At 41.2% G+C, this 13,932-nt stretch overlaps 1 protein-coding gene across 17 annotated transcripts in view; it reads left to right on the forward strand.

Moving 5' to 3' along the window:
* Positions 1-13,932, forward strand: part of tmcc1a (transmembrane and coiled-coil domain family 1a) — a 41,689-nt gene that overhangs the window by 18,296 nt on the left and 9,461 nt on the right. The window contains exon 1 of one of the 17 annotated variants that reach the window (XM_027277243.1): positions 9,868-10,669. The exons of 15 other annotated variants lie outside the window; for them this stretch is intronic. In XM_027277243.1, coding sequence (XP_027133044.1) covers positions 10,610-10,669 — 60 coding nt within the window. In that variant the 5' untranslated portion in view covers positions 9,868-10,609. Of the gene's footprint in view, positions 1-9,867; positions 10,670-11,148; positions 12,028-13,932 lie in introns of those variants that run through there. One more of the 17 variants, XM_027277242.1, reaches the window with a different exon arrangement.

The raw sequence follows: 13,932 nt of genomic DNA on the forward strand, positions 1-13,932 counted from the left end.
TCTACCTAAAAAAAAATATCCCCCCTTCTGGTGGCGTAGAGCTCCTACACTTCAAAATGTTGCTTACAATATTGAATTGGCTACGCGTTATATGAGGCATCTCATTGTGAGACTTTGTGTAATGACTGTCTTTCTATTGAGCTGATCACATATCATGTGATCTAGGATCATTTTAAACTGACAACCAAAGTTTTCACTATGTTTCTCTCAGAGTTATTACAGTTATTACACATTTAAAGTTCAAGTTTTTCTTTCAGTTTGTCACCAGTCTGTATATATTTGTGTTTATGCTATTTTACATGGGTGCAGTTGTTGTCACTGTCGCCTCACAGCAAGAAGGTTCTGGCCCCGGTTGGGACCTCTCTGTGGCAGGGGCAAGGACCCTTTCTGTGTGGAGTTTGCATGTTATCCCTGTGTGTGTGTGTGGTTGTGTTCCCACTTCCTCCCACAGTACAAGGACATACAGGTTAATAGGATAATTGATGACTCCAAAGGTGTGAATAAATGGCGGTGTGCCAGCCCTGTGACAAACTGGTGACTTTTCGCCCAGTGTCAATTAGGATCGGGTGCAGCTCCCCATGACCCTGCAAAGCATGAGCAGTTATAGATAATGGATGGATGGACCGTTGTGCTGTTTGTGAGAGAGCACATGCAGCTTTGTCTACAATCTCTAATCAGTGACTTGGCTTTCCGCGCTGAACAAGGATCTCAACCTGCCACACCGCTTTTTATTCTTTTGTTCCACCCCATCAATTATCTTCTTTCTTCCTTTACCGTCTCACTCTCTGTTTTACTTCATGACATAGAAACTGTCTTTCTCTCTTCATCTCTCTCCCTCTTATCTGTGTCCAGTGCTCAGACAGTGCATCCAATTGCCCATCTCCATGGTAACATGGTGATGTTCAAAGTGGGCCTTAGCGGCTTTAGCCAGCTGAATCCTCACAGGTTCACTGTCTGATCTGGCAGCCAGCTCACCACTCACTATGCTGGTGAAATAAGAAGGGCGGGGGTGTCTTCTAAAATTAGTCTCCTGTGCAATTTGTCAATTCATTTGTTCTAGACCTTGTAATTAAGCTTTGTCTTTCGTCAAGGATTTCAAATGACAGAGGTACACAGAAGACGTGCTGGGATGGCATCCTATTGCTTAGCTCTCACTGCTGAAAAGACACCACCGTTTCCTTTTCCTCTTGTAGCGCACGTTTAAATAAAGTCTTCTGACTTGACGTGCAAACACAGCTGTGCATTGTGCAGCAGTGTAAGTAAAGAAAAGTTTGTGGTTGACAGTGAACAGACGTCAATAGGACTCCCGCTTTCACTTCAAAGAACAAAATAAATAGATGCAATGTAAATGTTTTGTTGTACCATGTAAAAGCTGGAAAATGGCCTTGGATCAGACGCTCCTCTTTTGTGTGCAGGTGTGCATGTGTGTGCTTGCTTCTTTGTGTGTGCTTGAACTCTCCGCCCAACTGTTTGTGCTGCCTTTGAAGCGTAGCCCCAGCCTGTTTTTAATTAGGTTGTTGAATATGCATATGTGATAATACATATAGGCCAACGCCCTAATCCAGTGCTGGTTGCTATTAACATCACAACAGTAGAAACACGTAAGTTCATTCCACACACACACACACACACACACACACACACACACACACACACACACCACAGCGCCACAACTGTTGTATTAGCAATTTTGTAAAGAACAAGGAGAAGGGCTCAGAAGAGAGATAGGGAGGAGGAATGTTTGAAAGACAAATGTAGGTGTGTGTCTGTGTGTGTTGATCAATAGAGAGAGAGCGCTGTGAGTTTAAAGCCATTCTTCCCTCTCAGTCAGTTTTATAGGTTTCTAATCTGGGTCTGAATGAGGAAGGTGTTTTCTGCGGCTCTGCCTGTTTCTCTGCTGCTAATAATACACAGATGTGTGAAACAGTGCTGGTCAAGTTCACTTTTCAAGTGCATTTAAATATATTAATTTAGCTTGAGAAGACTAATATTCCACCCCTTATGAAGAACTTCCACATATTTTCCTTATTACAGTTGAATGACATGTTTCATGCAGTCATGTTTATCAAAGGACAATACCAGTTGATTGACTCTTCCAGGAAATTTCATGATGATTTAAATTTGTTCAAATAATAACATATTGCAACTGGTTATTACAACACTCATTGGGGGCTGTAACCTTGTAGACTAAATGAATATTTTTAAGTTTGCTCTCCATGTCTGTGCAAGAGGTCATGTGCATTTATGTGCACATGTCAGCAGTGAGTCACTATGGGTCATTCTTTGTGTATTTATTTTTGGTCTGCAGCTGGTCCTTCCTCTTTGGGTCGGTGTGTGTGTCTATGTATATGTGTGTGTTTGTGTGAAAGAGGACATTAGTGTGGGCATGCACGTGTATCTATGCTGTTTTCTCAGCCGTTCCAAGATTGCCACATACTCGGTTCAGTCAGTCACTGAGGATGTTATGTTCAACCTTAACCCACATGTTAGACACTGTCCTCTGGCCGGGTTAATTTTCAGAGCTTTGGCGGAGGAAACTGTCAGTATAAGGTCTGAAAATGACTTCTTTGTCGTCAAAATACATTAATGGGCACTCACTCTCTTTACTCAGGGTGGTGGCGGTTGTTTTCAAAGGGAAATTGCTCATTCTTAAAGAGTGGGGGAGTGGAGAAAACAGGCAGACAGACTGAGACGGAGAGAGGGCATGCTCTGCATCCCTGCCACTCCCTGCACAGTCTATATCATTTGTGCGACTCTTGATGAATTATGGATGAGACTATAGATCGCTGAGCTCAGCTCTGCTCCACTGACCCACTTAGAACACACATTTCAAATCTGATCACAACCTCTTGGGAAATATCGTCATATTTTTCTCTCACTAATAACCAGAACCATTTCTCTCATTCTCATGTGTGTCAGCCAGCAAGAATCCTAGGAATCTTTTATTTTTTTTCTCACCCTATGTATCCCACCAGTAAGGCCCACTTTCCCACTGGAAAATTACCTCCAGACCATGGAAACATTGGAAACATGTTTCTGTTCAGGCAAATAATGCAGTCAGTTAAAGATGTTACATTTGAAATGACATAGCACCACAAAGAGTTATTTTCTGCATGCTGACACACTTCTTTTACGATAAAAGACATTATCTAACATTAACTTCCACTTTTTCTAATCTCTTCTCATGATCTGTCTTGAAGCGTTATACAACCACAAAAGTTACAGTGTTTCGCCTCCCTCACTCTGTTCATCTCTTTGACATATCCTCCCTTCCTCCCTGATCTTGGTATCAGCCCACGAGGCACCTGTGTCTTGATGTGACATCAGGTCTGAATTATGTTACATAAAGGGCTGCACGTCTGTCAGAAGGAGGAGTGATAATGAAAGAATGCAGCAAAAAAAAGAAGGGTTATTGACAGGAAACCTGTCAGGAAATGGTTGCAGTCAAAGACGGACCAGTAACAGAGTCAATTGTCCATAAGGCAGATGACACAGTGTAGCATATTTTGTGCTCTAGCTCCCTCTTGTGGATTGAGACTGTAGTTGGTTGCAATATTCAAGTTAACTGTGATATTCATTTATTCACAGTCTCTTATGTTTTTCTGTTTTAATGGTATAATAATTCACTGTCATCCCTGGAATAGCAGTTCACCTAGTCTTGTTCAGGTTCACATGGGCTGGCTGTCTGTTTACCATCTCTGTTCAGCACAAAGTAGAGCAGAGTTTAATCTGGATTTAATTATGATCTTGACTAGGGTCATTCTCTAGATTAACACCTAAGAATGGACCTGTGTATTTCCTAAGACATGAAATTGGAATGAGACTGAGAGATCCTTTCAGTAAACAAAAACAAATAAGCAAAGCTCAGTTTTGGAAGGAAGCCTCAGTTACATTGTTAGATAATCTGAATGAGCAATGAGAAAATGCCCTTTAAGATTTTCATCAGATAAAAGCTGATGAACGCTATCAGTCAAATGACATTTCTCAATATCTGTCCACCTGTTATGAATAAAACTCCCCAAACTCTACTCAGCCTCAGACCATCCAATAGGTCTGTTTCAAAGTGGGCAGTGAGGTCAACATGGGGGCACAATGTGTGGTATGGGGTGGAGAAGGATAAGAAAACTAAGAGGGGCCAGACCAAATAATCTTTCAGGGGCCAAAAATCTGGGACTGTTTGTTTTAGATTCTTTATCTTCCTGCTTATGAATAGACTGGCAGTATGGTTTGGGCCGCGGTACTCTGGGTATTGTACAGCATCCAGTGCTGACCGAGTCTGCATTTTGGGCCAGTGCCCTTTCTGTTTCCATGTTGTAGATCCAGGATGGGTTGAGTATAAACATAAACAACTACCAAAGGACAGACATTCTCCCCACGTACTCAAACTGCTTTGCTGTACAAACACACTTTCTCCCACACTGTGTCCTACACATATCACACCATCACCTGCACATTCATGTTCATACGAATATTGGAAAAAAGTCAAAACACTGAAGGTTATAGCCAGACCTCTTTCTCTAATTCTGGATTTTTGAGCCTGATATAATCAGTTTTTACTAGCCCATCGATTTATTAGTCTAGCCTCGCTGGAGGTAAATTGGCATGTCATATACATATATGTGTTTTCCAGTGACTTCTTCCTACACTTTCAAAATTCACATATAGTACTGCACCTTAGCAAACCCTTATACTGTAAACATGCTGTATTTTCACAAACACTGACCTGTAACCAGCTGCAAGATTTCAGCAGTGTACACAGAAGTAATTCAAATGTCATTCCTTAATGTTGATACATTAGTCATACTTACTAATGGCACAGAAGGCTTATTTCTCTGACGTAAAACTGATGTTATTGACCGTTATCTGTGTCCAGACAGGAGATAGGACGGAGAACATTCAATTGTTTGATTGTTGTTATTATCGTGTTTGTTTTCCTTCCTGCCTGGCTCCTGTAGGTGCCAGTATTGAAGTTGGCTACTAAGATGTTTCACGCTCTCTGACCCTGCCAGTCATAATGGCCCCTGTGTATAAAGTGCCCAGTAGTTTATGTAACTGCTAATAAGGGGCATTGATTATACTGGAGCTTAGACTAAGGACAGCCAGGGTTGGACAGGGGGCTTCTTTTTATGGGGAAGGTATTGTTCAACAGGTCCTGAGCCCCGAGTCATGGTTGTCTCCTCTCTCAGGCTTGAATTACCCCCAGTCTGTGCAGACAAAGCCCTTGCTCTTCTGCCTTTACGTAACCTCTCACACCCCCAAACCATGTCACAGCACAATTTACGATCACATATAGGAGACTGTGGTATTGGCACAAACTAATTCAAGTTTCATGTTTGACTCTCTCGCACTCTGTTTGTCATGCTTACTCAATTCACCCTTTCTCCAATCCCAGTCCAGTTACATCAGAGCGACTCTCTTCCCTTTCTCTTCTGGAGTCTTCCAGAACTTTTTGGCAGTGTAGCACCCGCCTGGCCTTAGTTCAGCAGCAGGCTCTGTCCTCCGAATGACAATGAGCATTATGCATTATGAGAATTTTGTTGCCTCTGTACGCTGGCTGAGGAAACTTCCCCGCACAAGTCGTTCTCTGTGCCTTCACGTGTGAGCTCATCAGTCAGAGCATTGTCCATTCAAAATGTACACTGCCTCTGTTTTCAAACCAGAGAAGTGTGTGTATAGCTAGCAATGAAAAAAGAAACATTAAGTTGAAATCAACAATAAATAGCTCACATGAGCATCCTAAACAAATGCAAAGTGTTCTCTTAGCTATGTGATTATTGCATCTTACTTTTAGCTGCCTGTCTCCTTAGAATACTCAATTTTCAACTGTAATACCAGAATTTATCTTTTTTGCATGCAGCTCAGCCCACATAGATTAGCTCTGTCAGTCTCAATCTTGATCGACATTGTGAAGCTGTACAACTTCCTCAACAGCATCATTGTCATGTATTCTGTTATTATTACATTGTAGAACATCGTGCACTGTAATGTAACATAATTTAATAACAACAACAAGGACTTAGGACTGCAGTTCGTTAAGAGAGTGGGTGTCTTAATCAATTTATCATAAAGGTCTTTGTCATGTGCATAAGCCTATATATACTTTTTACAAAAATATTTTTGTTTTTGCTCCCATTTCTTGTGAGTTGAAGTAAAAGATATAATGCTTCCTCAGTGAGCATAAAAGGTTCGTTTCTCTCAAATGCTGTTCATAAATTTGTTCAAATCTGTGTTAGTGAGCACTTTGCCTTTGTCACGATAACCCATCCATCAGGACACTTGTGGCATATCAAAATGCTGATTAAACAACATGAATTATTGCACAGGTGTACTATGGACTGGTCTCTGTAGGCTACTCTATGAAAATGCCAGTCATTATCTGGTATGACCACCGTTTGCCTCCTGCAGCGTGACACATGTCCTTCACACAGAGTTGATGATTGTGGCACTCGTAATGATGACCCATTCCTCTTTAATGACTACTACAGGAGTTACAGGATATCATCTGTCTGAAAAATAAGAGCAAAAACAATAGTCTTGCATTTATATTTTTGTTATGTACTTTATTATTTTGACTGTTTTTATGTGGTTGTATTTAAGATGTGCTAAACAGTCATTAGCTTTCAATTTAATGTATCTCCATACCGTGTTTTTTCAACATTATACCTTATAACTGGTGCTTAGACAGTTGTTTTTGCATCGTGTATATCATTTTATGTTACCATTTATTGCAGTATTAACTATAGATCTAAAGAGATCATGTGATACTGTAGTGGCCTAAAGTCTTAGTGTGGGTGTCTTATACTTTATAACTAGATAAGCCTGCTTGCTCTTGATTGGCCACATACATCACCAGTTTACCAGGCTGTGTCCTTAACACATGCATAAAATGCATGTGTGTGAGAGAGAAAGAGATGTTGTAATGTGACACATTCATCAAATTGGGGTCATTGTTTCGTCTGCAAGCAACATCTGTGTCATGCTCATTTAATCAGAGGAACGGGGTCTTTTTTTTTTGACTGAACTCATTTGCAAGTATTCTTGATATTCTCACTCGCACAGTTTACTTAATTGCTAGCATAATACAAGTCTGATTTACATGTTTTTTGTGACACAACTCTGATCCCAGATGTGCCTCTGTAGAAAATATCAACATTCAACTCCATTGTTTTGTGGAGAATAGAACAGAAAACATGACATTTAATGAACGGAGCTCTAGGCGGTCCATAACAAGAAGCATTATGTCTCCAAATCGTACCCTACAAATTGAACCACTCTGTCTGAAAATGTATTTTCTAATTTAGTTATAATACACTGCAAAGATAAATCATTTCCCCTTTTACCATCTTAGTTAAGACATAGTTAAATAACATGTTAGAGGGATCACATCTGTTCTTTCTGTCAACTAATGTGACACTAATAAGGTAAAACAGCCCTTGACGCCAACATCTCTATTTTCTATGCAGCTTATCAGCATCAGTCACTTGTCAGGGCATGAGTATACCCCCCTCTGTGGCTGTGCTATTTTAGGTATGTCATTGAGGCATTCTACCAGAGCATGTGTAAAGATGTCCTGAGTCACCCTGAAAGCTTGAGTATTCCTGGACTGACAGGAGCTGCAGGGGGCCACAAAGCCTCCATAGGAGCCTGGAATGAATGCAATGCATTCATATTTAACAGGCATGTGTTAGTCAGACCGTTCAGTGTGGGATGACCAAGTGACTAACGAGTGACAGTTAAGTCATGTATGTGTGTAAAATACCATATGATGATTTCCAAGTTCCTGTATGACGTACGTTTGCTGTATGTGTATATGCAGCTGTTTTTTCTAACTCACAGAGTACAAAATGTTTACTAAGTGGAGATTTACCCATCATTAAATTCAAACTAGTTCTTACATAGAGATTAGTTGTCACTAAATATTCACCCTTAACTGTTGGGTGCTAAATTAATTAGGTTAACAACAAACACAATATACAATACTTCCTCCATATTACAAAATATTCTGATAATAATGTGATTTAGCTAAATAACCAAATAACATTTGTTAGGTTCGCTTAACATTAATCAAATACGTCTATTTTCACGAATACCACTAACTTAAAGGACTAGTGTGTAGAGTGCGTGTAGGAGTGCGTGTAGGAGTGCGTCTAGCAGTGTTGGTGCTAATTGCAACCCTGTCAACTCATCCTCTCCTTCCTTTCGTGAAGAAAAAACTATGGTGGCTGCAAAAAATGCTCAAGGCTCTACCTAGAGCCAGCATTTGGTTTGTCCACTCTGGGCTGGAAACAGTCGCTCAACAGGATAGAAGAGGACCTGTGCGATTGTAGATATAAAAGGTTCAGTCAATGGTAATAAAAACATGATTCCTATTTTCAGGTGATCATAGACTAATAGAAACACAGTTATGCGTATTATATTCCACTTGTGCCAGATTCTGTAAATAAAACCTGCTAAATCTTACACACCTTTTAAATACACACGTCTTATCTATATTTTTCAAGCATTGACTGTTAAGTTTAATGTGTTGTTTGCCCCCTTAACACTTTTGATTCTGTGTGAATGTTTAATTGAGTTATAGAGACTGATAAATATATAGAAACAATTATGAATGAAAAGCAGGGGAATAGGCTACAGATTTAGTGACGTGCAGCTTTGGAATAATTGACTTTTCCTTTGCAGTGTTACCGAGTTCAGACTTTAAATGTTTGATGTTTCTGTGTGTCTCTTTGATTCAATACTGGGGTCAACTTACATGTCACACACTTCCACTTCTGTCTCAGCAAGTTGGGTTTGTTATTATATAAGCAGCCTTTTCCCTAAATCCTACTCTCTCTCTCTCCTGCTCCCCTAACTCCTCCAGCTCTCTCATTAAAGCCTGTATTCATGCTCTCCTCTCCCCCCTCCCTCCTGTCAGCTTCTGCACAGAAGTCTTTAGTGGCCCTTGTCCTGCCTTACCCCCTACGCTCCCTGCTTTGCTTTTTCTCCCTAATAGGTTTGTACATTTTTGGAAGTGATGGCTCACAAACCCTAAGAGTTTATTGCCGACAGCAATGCGCTGAAACTCATAAAATGGCACTTGAATATGAATTTGCATGTGTTTTTAAAAGGAGCGAAGAAGGTCAATACCAGACCGTTTGATAGTGACTTCAAGTTGAAATTGAAAAAAAAACAAGTTTAAGTCAAGACTCTCATTTCCACTTGACATTTTACTCACTATAAACAAATCTACAGTGCTATTTGATAGAGACACATTTCCTACATTTAATGGTGCCTATGATTTTTTTCTTACTGATTGACCCTTTTCTGTTCACACGCAGCTTTCTTCAGTGGTTAAGCAACCGATGACGCGGTCATAGGCTATAGTCATGTGTGTGCACATATGCACAGTTTTGAATAGCAGCTTTGTAATCATCATATGACTGTGTAATCTGTGTAATCTGGATTTTTTTTTCTTGGGTGCAAGTTTTTGCTCCATCATAAAGTAAAACTGTCCACTTCTTCACGTGTTTATTTCATGTTATACAACCCATGTGCAGAAACATGCCACTTCATGCATGGTTCAGGCAGTTCAGTGTGTGTTGTTGGTCAGCAGAAACACTTTGTTAGTGCTCGCAGGCAGCGGAACGTGATTCATTACAGCGTGATCACTCAGAAAACTGATTGGTTGCGACAATCAAACTGTGTGATAATTAAAAGGCGGGAGTGCAAGATTCTTCTGCCTTTCTTTCTGTCTGAGCTAGCCACTGTTTTGGAGCTGAGCTGGCCTAGAAAGTCCAACAGAAGAAAAGCCCCCCCCCCCCCCCCCTCCTCCTCTTTCCTTCACAAAGCTTTCTCACAACCCCTCTCTCCTTTGCTCCCTCTCGCTTCGTCTCCCTCTCAGTGACAGCTCCTGGTGGGCTCTTTTTTTCCTGTCTGCTCCCTCACTCCCCTTCACATCCGTCCTCTGGGTCTCTGCCTCTGTTTTTTTTCCCTCTGAGGATTTCATCCCCGACGGATTCTTTGAACACTTAACTTCACAGTAAACTCTTCCTTCTTTTAACCCTGCCTCCATCCAGCCCTGCGAATCTACATCCAATTAACCGCCTCGGCTCTGTCACCCCAAACCTGCATCAGACGGAAAACTTTGCTCCAGAGGAGTCCTTGTTCTCCCACTGATGCATGCTGTCGTGCTCGGCGAATCGCATGCATGTGTGCATAGGCTCTCTGTTGGTTGCTGTGTACTGCTGAGCGTGTGTTAGCACTGAAGCCTGGCCGTGGGCTGTGAGGAGCGGCTGCTCTGTGAACCAGCAGCACAACACTCCCTAGACTCTGCAACTATCAATAGTCATAGTTCATTGATGGAGAGACAGATCACTCTATGGATTCTGGATATTGAGTCAAGCCTACAGTAATTCTTAAGCGTCTTCACTTCCTTGTTGGCAAGTGGGGTCTTTGTCCAGTGGACTTTGTGTCAAGTGGACTTTGTTTTTTATCCTGAGTGATGAGTGCTCTCCAGGGTCCACGATCTTCCCCTCTCCCCTGGCTGCGGTCATCTCCTGTGGGACACACAAACTGATAGACAGACCAAACAAAATTCCAATTCAAGCCGTGCACATGTGGCTCTTCCACCATGGAGGTCATCCTCAACCTGGTAACTGCTGACACCTCTCCACTCCCTTCTCCCACCACCGTGAGTCTCCACCTGTGTATAGTGTGTTCATGGTCATCACTTTATCATTTATGTTTATGAGCTTCTTTTTATTGACTTACTCAATAATACACACCCATGTCATGCATCTAGTAGGTGTTTACATAGATGTGAGGTTCACTTTATAAACTAAATATGATACGCTAATAAAACTATAAAAGGAGTTTCGGAGACTTAAACTCCATAAAATATGGTCAGAGACCAATCTCCTGGTGTAAAAAGGATTTGTCTGGAAATCACCAGGATTCAAAGTCTTTGTTGTGTGTTAGTGGGATCCCAGAAAAGCCTCTGTTTTGGTTCATTTGTTCCTCTTGTCAGACCTGCAATCTCAACTGCTGATGTGTTTCTTTCTTTTGGACGTGACCACAAAGGGTTTTTCTCACACCCTCTGAATTCCTCAGGAAATGCTCTGGCAGTCATTGGTTGTGTGGTGTGTGTGTGTGCGTGTGTGTGTATATGATTATTTGTGCAACTTTGTGTTGTGCGCTAATTCATGAGTGCATGTGTTGAGTAAACAGTCTCTTGTCAAGCATCACATGGAGTTATGTAATTTTCCATATCTGCTGAATGGGGTTCATTGTTGTCACAGTGGATCCCCTCGGAGGAAACAAAAAGCAGATTTCCATTAAAAACATCTCTTTTGTGTCAATTTCAGCACTGCTAAATTTGGCATGAGTGAGTGGGAATTGAAACCATGGGGACATGAAAAGGAAAAAAAAAGAGATTTCAGGTTAGATTTAAGGCGCAGATTTGTCAAATGCACTAAACTATAAATTACTAATTGCAGCTGCATTGCATTCTTATTTTGTCTCTGCAAAGGCAGACACAAACTACAACTTTATCTGTCTGATAAGACATTGTCACAGTTTCCGATCCCCAAGCTGCAGGGCTAAAGATCAAACCAACTAATCAGGAGTGTGAAGTTCAGTCTGTCAGAGATGATGAGGTCAGAGAGATACAGGTGATATAAATGGAGAGAACACAGCTGTAAAATTCAAAGTAGCTGTTTAACACCTGAGAAGCTTGTTTCTTATATCCACCATGGATCCACGGCCCTGTCGCTCATGGATATTGGACCCTGTAGATAAGTATGCTCAGAGGGCCAGCTAACTCCCTGCAACTGCTAAAACACTGGCTGTGACACAGCACTACAACATTTCCATACTTCAGAGAACGGTGTAATAGGAGAGGTGTAGAGCAGAAGATACTTCCTAGAAAGAAACCTGAAGTCACAGTGTCACGGTTGTATCACTTTTACATCTTGGCACATGAAGCTGCTGCCTCACAAGAAACAAACAAGCAACCGTTCAGCAGGAATGCGAGGCTTAACAACCAACAAGGTACTGTACTTTTGCACTGACACATATAAATGGCAAAATACTTGACCTTGACAATGGAGAACATGACAGCTTTTATATGTAACAGAAAATAGAAAGAAGGTTGGATAACTCAGACCAAAATATTTCTATTCAAAACAATCACAGCACAGCTTAATGATGTGGTTTAGGATTACCATGTTTATGCTAAATACTGTTTAAGACCATTATATAAGCTATAAGTCTCAAACATAAAAAATATGAGGATGATTTTGTGATGATGTGGTGTAAAAACCTGTACATCTTTATAAACAACGAGCAGCAGTCAAAGGGACGAAATGGGGTTTTAGTTCTACTCACCCTGACCTGTTCAGGGTATAGATATCAGTCTTGTGTAACAAGAAGCTTAGGATGGTGTTTGTTTCCACTATTTTGACATCAAAACATCTCAACATTAACTAACCTGAACTTACCTGAGTCATCTGACTAAAGAGAAAACACTTTTAACAGGACATAGAGGAGGAGAAAACTGGGGATGGCATTTCTGAAACTAAAAAAAAAAAAAAAAAAAAAAAAAATAGGAAAGGGTCTTATGATCAGTCCATTTTCTTTTCTGTGGCCTACATTGAGCAGACAGGAATTTGGGGCATATGTGTGTCCTGTGTAGCTTAGACAGATTGAGATGGTGCAGTACAATATGTTCTTGTTATGTGTATCTAATTATGTGTGATGCATATCTAACAACATTAGGCTGGTAATACTCTCTAAATGCCTGTTTGTGTGCAACGTATGGCCATAGGTCTGAGTGATTTGGTTTGGCTGGGCTTTTCCCAGGCCTTCTGGTGGATCTAAGTGAAGTCATGGTTGCCCTTTCACGGCTCTAACCAGCTTTACGTAGATCAGAAGCTTGTTGCACAACCAGGTCCACCAGCAGCAGTCGGACCCGGTTTGGGACATGGGTGGAGTGAATATGGGCTCCTTCATGAGTACAGTCCCTATTGTCTTTCTTACTGATAAAGTCTAATCAGAGTGGGATCAGACAGCTCCCCCAATTACAACACACACACACTTAGCTTCCCTCATTAGGCTACACAAGCTCCAGTGATGCAGTGCCTATCATTCTGCTTCAGTAGCTCAGCACATCAACATGTTTGGCTCTGTTAACCCTGGGAAATTAGCCCAATTCTTCAGCTCACCATCTTTAATTACATGCATGATTAGTCACAGAAAGACTCGACTATTTGGGGATGACACTGATCATACAGACAATTCGTTCATTAACTGGAACTTCTGCGTCTGCATCAGAAAGCTGGGGGATGAAGCATTGCCTTGCAATGTGTGGTAGCATAAGAGTCTGTATGAAAATGAGATCATAACTGTGCAATGAGAGTCATAGAGAATATATCAGCTGTCCATAAAGCTGTAAAAAAAAGTGACGCCTTATAAACCACTGGACTGACATCTGTGTGGAGGTCCTTCACTTACGTAACTGAAGAACTCCGCTGACAGTGAATTTATTGATCATTGAAAGGGTGTTGATTTGGTGCCAGTGTGTGCAGGTCACTAGGCCCTTTTTAACACAACTTCTATCTCTTCTGAATTGCAGGGTACTCCAGTTCAGCTGACTTGCTCTTTGCCCTCTTTATCTGTATCCCATATGTTATTATTCGGATAATCCGGTCATTGTAACACAAGAAGCAAACTGGGAAATGTTCACATTTACTCTTTACACATGCACTGCTCCTATGGATGAAACAAGCACTTCATCCATGGTTGCCGTCATGAAGCTATTAATACTGTTTTGTTTATAGCCGAGAACTTGCCAGGCACTGCTCTGAAACGTCACCTCTTAGTTCTCCACTGTGCCAGCCCAGCAGGCAGTTATAGCTCTCTGATTCATTTGATCTCCTTGGCTGCCCGTCAGGAGGC

This window comes from Larimichthys crocea, unplaced genomic scaffold (assembly GCF_000972845.2).
Source record: "Larimichthys crocea isolate SSNF unplaced genomic scaffold, L_crocea_2.0 scaffold97, whole genome shotgun sequence".
In the NCBI taxonomy this organism is placed as follows: Eukaryota; Metazoa; Chordata; class Actinopteri; family Sciaenidae; genus Larimichthys; species Larimichthys crocea.